The sequence below is a fragment of the Nicotiana tomentosiformis genome, chromosome 3, assembly GCF_000390325.3.
Source record: "Nicotiana tomentosiformis chromosome 3, ASM39032v3, whole genome shotgun sequence".
NCBI lineage: Eukaryota > Viridiplantae > Streptophyta > Magnoliopsida > Solanales > Solanaceae > Nicotiana > Nicotiana tomentosiformis.
Genome location: NC_090814.1, coordinates 134,099,254 through 134,107,029, shown reverse-complemented (window position 1 = coordinate 134,107,029; position 7,776 = coordinate 134,099,254). Strand labels below are relative to the sequence as shown.

Genomic DNA, 7,776 nt, shown 5'->3' with positions numbered 1-7,776 from the left:
AAAATCCGACACCAAAATCTCGATCAAAACCCCAAAATTCTGCCTAAGAATTTTTCTCAATTTTCACCCCAAATCCGAATTTAAACGATGAATTCAAGCATAGATTAGTGGAATATAACCATAAGGGAGTTAAGAATCATTACACAAAAACTTCCTCCAAAAATCTCTCCAAATTCCGCCTTTTACCGAGCTCTCAATCAAATTTGTGAAGTGAACTTCAAACCCTCAAATCTGCCTCTTTTCTGCCCAGTTATTACGCATATGCGGACCTTGGGTCGCACCTGTGACGCCGCACTTGCGGAATTTCCTTCGCAGGTGCAGAAACGAATTAAGAGGGCTGGGTCCGCTTTTGCAGAAAATGGGCCGCACCTACGAGTGCGCGCCTGCGGACTATTGTCCGCTTCTGCGATCTCCTCCACGCCTGCGGGTCCTTTAGCGCATATGCGGGCATCGTAGATGCGGCATTTCCCTTCGCACCTGCAACCCCTGACCACACATCCCAAATCCGTTTCTGCGCTTGCCTCTCCGCACGTGTGATCACGCACCTGTGCTCTCTCCACCGCACGTGCAAAAATGACAGATGCCTGAAGGCTTCGGCAGCAACACAAATCCAACTTTTGATTCGTTAAGCACTCGAAACTCACCCGAGCCCCCCGAGACCTCAACCAAACATACCAACCAATCCTAAAATACCGTACGAAACTTAGTCGAGCTCTCAAATCACATCAACTAACGCTAAAATCACGAATCACCCTCCAATTCAAACTTAAAGAACTTGAAACTTCAAATTCCTACAACCGATGCCGAAACCTATCAAACCACATCTGAATGACCTCAAATTTTGCACACAAAGTCATATTCAACATTACGGACCTACTCCAACTTTCGAAATCGGAGTCTGACCCCGATATAAAAATTTTACTACCGGTCCAAATCTCCAAAAATTCGATTTTCACCATTTCAAGTCTAAGCTACAGGTCCCCAAAACACATTTCGGACACGCCCCTATGTCCAAAATCACCTAACGGAGCTAACGGAACTGACAGAATTCTATTCCAGAACCGTCTTCATACAGTTCCGGTTACGGTCCAAATTCTAAGGCTTAAGCTCTCATTTAGGGACTAAGTATTCCAAAACACTTCGAAACTCAAAACCAATCATCCCAACAAGTCACAATTGCAGAAATATATATGGGGAAAGCAGTTAATAGGGGTTCGAGGCTCTAACTCTTAAAACAACTGGCCGGATCATTATAGAATCAAGGGATAAACAGAGTTGTAACCTGCAATGTTTATCAATAAAATCACTTTATTCTTTTGTGATTGCAGTTTATTTTTCGTATGTTGAAAATTTATTGCAAACAAATTGGCACGCCCAGTGGGACCAAATCTGCCCTTCATCTCTTCTCTCATGGTGAAAAAAATATGGTGTCTTCTTTGCTGGTACTTCAAACACCGTCTACGACGATCTTGTAAATCTACACCTCGAAAAATTTTCAACATACAAAAATTTTCAACTAGATTCAACCTCTTCAACCTCTTTCTTGGCAGCACCTTGAAGAGCTCTTAACTGTTTCACCTTCTCCTTGGCCTCTTTGAGAGATCGACTGGCAGCAGACAATATCTCGGCCTTCTCCCCTTTCTCAATCAAGACAAGATCAAAATGTTCTTTAGCGTTTAAAAATGACTTTGATTTTTCAACATCCACCACCTTGTCAGATAGAGTTGATCGTGCCTGGTCATATGAAGTGGCAAGCTCAAAGAAAGACTTCAATAGGCCTTTTAGAGGGGAAATATCCACACCCTTTCCGTCCATCTCCTCGAAAATCACTTCGATCTCGAATTGAATAGAAGAAGCATTGTATGCGGTAAGGTCCTTGAGTTTGGCATGAATTTTAGCCCAGGCATTTAGAATGAAATCCTTGCGAAGAGTCAAGACAACCTTCCATCAAAGATAGACATGGTTGGTGCTGATCGTTGGCGAAAATTAGGCCCCGATTTCACTCCAAGACTAGGAATGGAAGTTGCCTCTAGGTTTGACTTAGGTATTGGAAGTGATTTCCTCGATTTTAGCTCCGCCACAGATTCGCTACTACCTTGGGGCTTGCTTTGGTAGGACGCCATTGAAATGTGAACACCATTTGCCTGCATAGAAAAGTATATACGGTTAGTTAAATTACTTGGATATTATAAAATAATATGAAAGTTTTAATCGTTACCTCTTTGATGGCCGTCAAAGTCCTTGAAGCACTACCGATGCTGTCAGTAATCTCGACTACACCCAAATTAACATCTCCTTATTTGTTTGAATATGACTTCACCCGCTTGAAGTTTTGATCTCCATGAATACTATCACTCTCGTTTTGGGACGGACGTTTGTTGGAGGTAGGAACAATGGTACCTAATGGAAAGGAACCCTCATTGGCTTGATGAGTCTGAACAGGTCCTTTTTTTTGAAATTCTTTATATGGAGGTCCCTTGATGTCGCATGGTACAACCACTTTGGATTTTAAAGTAGGAGGCTGGCCCTCCCTGTTATGCTCTTGAGGCGTGATCTCTGAAGGCATAGCAGTAACTGGCCCAGCGGTATTCACCAAAGATTGCAAGTGGTTTTCAAGGAAGCGTCCATGCACTCTTTCCCACCAAGACTTATAATCGGACGAGACATACTTCTTCATCTTGGGCATAATAAGGGGAAATGTGGCCTTTGACCTACTTTTAGACAAAACACAAATTCGTAAAAGTTCCAATCCGTTGTCTAAAGAGCACTCACGAAAATTCAAGATATATTAATTTGTAGGCGTATGTCCCACATATTGAAAAGATGATGTATATTTGATCTATATTTGATCATATATTTAAATCACAATTTCGAGAGTATATTTGATCTCTTTGTGCATTATGGGATTGGCGAGATCATCTTTGAAGGACATATGTAGCCTTATTTATAGACATGAATTAGAGTTTGGGTGAAGTAGCCACCAAGTAACCCTAATAGACTCCTAATATTTCAAGAGTCGTCTTTAATTTAGGATTTATCTTGATCTGTTAAAATTTTAGTGAGACGATATAGTTAAGTCAAAATATTGTCTCTCGCCTTTGGTTAAACTTACAACTCACGCAACACAAGTGGAATTGCATTTTTAAGTGAAAGAAGGTCACAAAAAAGGAAAATACAGTGTTATCAACCTGTAAAACGGAATTATATGGGACTTGGATAAGAACAAGAGGAGACGAGCAAAAGATGTAAATAGTCACCATAATATATTTTTGCAATTAGCTCGTAGGGAGTAAGAACTTTTAATTTAACAAAAAGATGAAAACATGTCTCCGTTAAGATTAAGTTATGTCATTTCTAGATACGAACAATGCTGATTTTGATTTAGCACAAATTGAAAATAATCTTGTTATTTTTTCCCTTTTTCCTTTTCAGAAAGAGGCACGAGCTACCAATGGTGAAATCAGTAATATAAAAAATAACATTTGATTTATATACATAATATACTTTTTTCTAAATGTGTTTAATTAATTATCCTTAGCTTCGCTCATATAGAGATATATGTCGATGAAATAGTCGAAGTGTCCGCAAACTACTAAAATTCTATTGTCATTAAAAAAAAAACAAGAGGAAAGAAACATGAGCCACATGCAACCTCACAGCCATTTTAGTTTTTGCCTAAAGTAGTATGACAAATAATGGTGACATATACTGCCATTATTTCATTTCCAAGTTCTGCATTGAAAGCAGATGAATATGTTACATAATTTAGTACATTCTCATAGACTTCTTAAAACTTTTACCTAAAAATGTTAGAATGTGTAAAAGAAAGGGCACATGTCCTAAATTTATCATACGTTGTAAAGACCACATGACCGTTATTCCAGTTAGCAGCATTTTTGCCAACTTGCTTCTTTTGTGTTCCTCTCTTTCAAAGAAAACGCGGCTCTCACCACTCTTCCTCCTCATATATATATTCTATAAAAAAATAACTAACCTAAATGCGAAATCCCAAAGGAACTCAACCTTACCCCAACTTGTTCCTGTAAACCCTAATTTCTTTCCCCTGTGTTATACGTACCAAAATTCAACTTCTAGTTGGGGGTTTTCCCCTTTTCAGATAGCCCTAATCTTATTCAGTTCCAAGTTTCCTTTTTTGCTTCAATTCTGAGGCAATTGAAGTTTAATTATATAGGAAAAAGAAGGAAATTAAGTAAACAAGTTGAAGGGAAGATGAGTGTGAACGAATTTGGAGATGGGGTTGCATGGTACAGAGGAGCAATGGTAGGAAAAGGAAGTTTTGGTTGTGTTTATTTGGCTACTTTAAAGAACCCCAGATTGAAAAATAGCTACTTTCCAGCAGTTATGGCTGTGAAATCTGCCGAGGTTTCAGTTTCAGGTTCAATTCAAAAGGAAAGGGAGGTTTTGAACAACATCAAGGGTTGTCCTTATATAATTCGATGCTTTGGTGATGAGACTACCACAGGTCAAAATGGTGCAATGGTTTATAACTTGTTGTTGGAGTATGGTTCAGGTGGAACCCTAGCTGAGAGGATCAAGAAATCAGGAATCAAAGGATTGTCTGAATTTGAGGTAAGGAATTATACAAGATCTATGCTTAGAGGGTTGCATTTTATTCATACAATTGGTTATGTTCATTGTGATATGAAACCTGATAATGTGTTGCTCGTGCCGAATTCAAGCGACGGTAGTGGTGCTGAATTTAGGGCAAAGATTGGTGATTTAGGGTTAGCTAAAAGAGAAAATCAGAGCAAGAAGAGGAGGTTGGAGCCTTACTGGAGGGGTACTCCAATGTATTTGTCGCCCGAAGCTGTTTCGGATAACATACAAGAGTGTCCTGCTGATATTTGGGCTTTAGGGTGTATTGTGCTTGAGATGTTAACTGGAAAACCTCCATGGGATAGGGAAGAATATATGGTTGCTGAGGATGTCCTTAAAAAGATTGGGGGAGGACATGAATTGCCTAAAATTCCTGGCAACTTATCGAAGGAGGCAAAAGATTTCTTGAAGGGTTGTTTCGTGAGGAATCCTAGGTATAGATGGACCGCCGAGATGCTGCTGAATCATCCATTTGTTGAGGGATTGATTGATGATGAAGGAGTTGAACGACCACTGGAGGTCGAGGATATAAATGTAGTTGATTCTATACTCCTGGTTACTGAGAGTGATGATGAATTGGCCTATTATTCGGAAGATTGGAGTTGTGTATCTGAAGATGATTCCCTTGGATACTGGTCTGAGGAAGATTATGAGGAAATACACAATGAAATGACATCTTATTTTGCTGATGAAGAGATATTCAAAGTAGAAGAAAGTATAGCTGCTATAAGCTCCACCATTGATGGTGGTTCTGATCGTATAATTGACGCCTCAATTGAGGTCCCTTCAGGGGGTCCCTCAAATAATTCGCCGAAATGCCCATTAAATTTTACCATTCCTGCAGGAGTCTAGCAATAGTTGGCAGGATGGAGATTTAAACGTAGAATTTTACCTTAAATTCATTGATTTGTTACTAGATGTATGCGGTGTAGTCTGTGTGCAGTTCAAATTGATTGAGATTAAATGATAAAGTCTGTTATTCGTTTCCATTATTTCTAATTTGTTGCTTCCAAGGCTCTACCTTTGCATTTTGCTGTTGCAGAACTACTTAACAGTCTAAATTTGTGTTTGTTGCTCCATGTTTCTTTGATTATTTTGGAACAGGCTAAACATAGACCATTCTGTATTTTGATTTTAACATTAACCACAAGCAGGAAACATGCCAATTCTCATTGGAACTCTTAACTAACCATGCGAGTGCAATGGTTTTTGTAGGATGCTTACCAGATTATGCATCTAACCGAAAATCTTGGAACAGCTGTAGTCTTCTTCATCACTGTATTCTTACTATGAAATGCATGAACTGGCTAACAAGCTAGTGAAGATTTCAGTCACCAGTCTTTTGAGTGAACTTCTTTCTAATTAGAAGGCAGAGAAGGTTAATTCTCTTAGGTTGCTTATCTCAACATTCATGTGTTAGGTCTAAAACTCTATGAGCCTTGATGAGTTTTTAACTTTGCCCTGATTTCCAGGAGCTAGAGCAAATTTATCTTTACTCTCACTTATGTATCCCTGTCTATCTGATGTCGGTAACTTTAAATCCTCTTTGATATTCTTTACCGTTCACCCAGTGGGGAATTAGGGGAAAAAAGAGGGACAATAGAAGTAAGAAGTCCTTGTGTTTTGAGTTGATATTGAGCAGTCCATAGAAGTAACTTATTAAATTTTGTGACTTGTGAAACTTAAGAGTTTTCTCTATACGCATGCATGTCTAAGTGAACATGTGGTAGTCAGAGATACTTTTTTTTATTCTTCCAAGAAGCTTGATTCTCTTGTTTCATAAAGATAAGAGTGTTCTATGGATCATGTTGACAGGGCAAGCCCGTGATGTAAGGCTTCTGCAACATTAAGTTTAGGTAGTTCAAATTGCAGAAGAATTTGGAAGAACATCTTGCAAATTCTACTTGAATCAGAGGAAATAATACAGTGAGAAGGGAGGACAACCATATAAACCTTGTCCCAACTGAATAAGTAGAAGAATCAGCTTCTAAACCTTTCAATTGTTAGTAGCTCAATCATTCCATCATTTTCAGGGTTTGTTAAACGTTCAATGTCCTCGTTTCACACCCCCGGATTTACTTATTTATTTTTAAAAAACTTCTTACTTGCGAATGTGCTCATTGCCAGATGAGGATTTCATGTCTGGAAATAGATGGCTATACTCTACAGCTGAAGTTGCTCCAAAAGCACAGGTGGCTTTCAAGCCTGAAAATGAAGAGCTGTTTATGAAGCCAATGCTGATGATAACAAAGATATCACTTTAGTATTATTATGCTGGCAATTAGCGAAGAAACTGCAGGTATCGACAGTGAAGATCAAGTTGATGTTTGTTTCAAGTGTAGCCACTTCTCCCCATCTTGCTATTCAGTATTCAGGTACTGGGATATGTTCTTATTCTCCTTACAACATAAAGTCTATTTTTATTCTTCTCATGTTATGTACTTGTTTAGTTGGTTTAGTTCAAGAGAGTTGCATCATATCTGGAAATTTTACTCATATGCACTTTGTGAAGTCTAAATTCTCTTGTTTTTCAGGTTCAAAACAGAGTTGATACTAGGTGTTCGTTCCCTTATTTCCATTTATCAATGTCAAAATAAAAGCTCTTAAATTCCCCAAGGTTGTCGAAACAAATCCTGTGTATAAAATACTTCAGCAACTTCTTCTATTTCCATTCAGTGCATTTTTTTAATACCATTAGTGTAATTCACATGTTATAGCAAGTTATCCGCCTCATTTTCTCATGATAATAGTTTCACTAATTACGGACAATAACCTCTACTTATTATCTTATAAATAACCTCTCCATTTTTGTTATTATCATTTTGTGCGAATTTTGTATCCAAGAACGTAAAGAAAAGGCGAAGGGAAAATCACGTCATAGGTAGGTCTTAAAAGGACAGTCCGGAGTACAAAGTTACCCGCATTCACGCCAGGTCCGGAGAAGGTCATTCACCAAAGTGTGATGTAGGCAGCCTACTTTGACGCAAGCGATAATAGCTGATTTCATGACTCGAATTCGTAACCTATAAGTTATATGGAGATAATTTTACGTTATTGGTAGGCTTTTAAAAGCAAAATCACAAAGGAAGATGAAGGAAGAAGGAACCTAACAGGAATCCATGTTACTTCTTCGTTTACCCCTGTTGGTTTGGCGGCTAA

The 7,776-nt window shown here is 38.5% G+C and overlaps 1 protein-coding gene across 1 annotated transcript; it reads left to right on the top strand.

Annotated features, from left to right (window-relative positions):
- The first annotated feature begins 4,230 nt into the window (after window positions 1-4,230).
- Window positions 4,231-5,469, top strand: LOC104108381 (mitogen-activated protein kinase kinase kinase 20-like). Its single transcript, XM_009617402.4, has one exon. It carries the CDS (start codon window positions 4,231-4,233, stop codon window positions 5,467-5,469), a length of 1,239 nt encoding a protein of 412 aa, XP_009615697.1.
- Window positions 5,470-7,776: the final 2,307 nt, after the last annotated feature.

What these genes read in the sequence shown, in the direction of transcription:
- LOC104108381 (XM_009617402.4), top strand. Translation starts at nt 4,231, where the DNA reads ATGAGTGTGAACGAATTTGGAGATGGGGTTGCATGGTACAGAGGAGCA.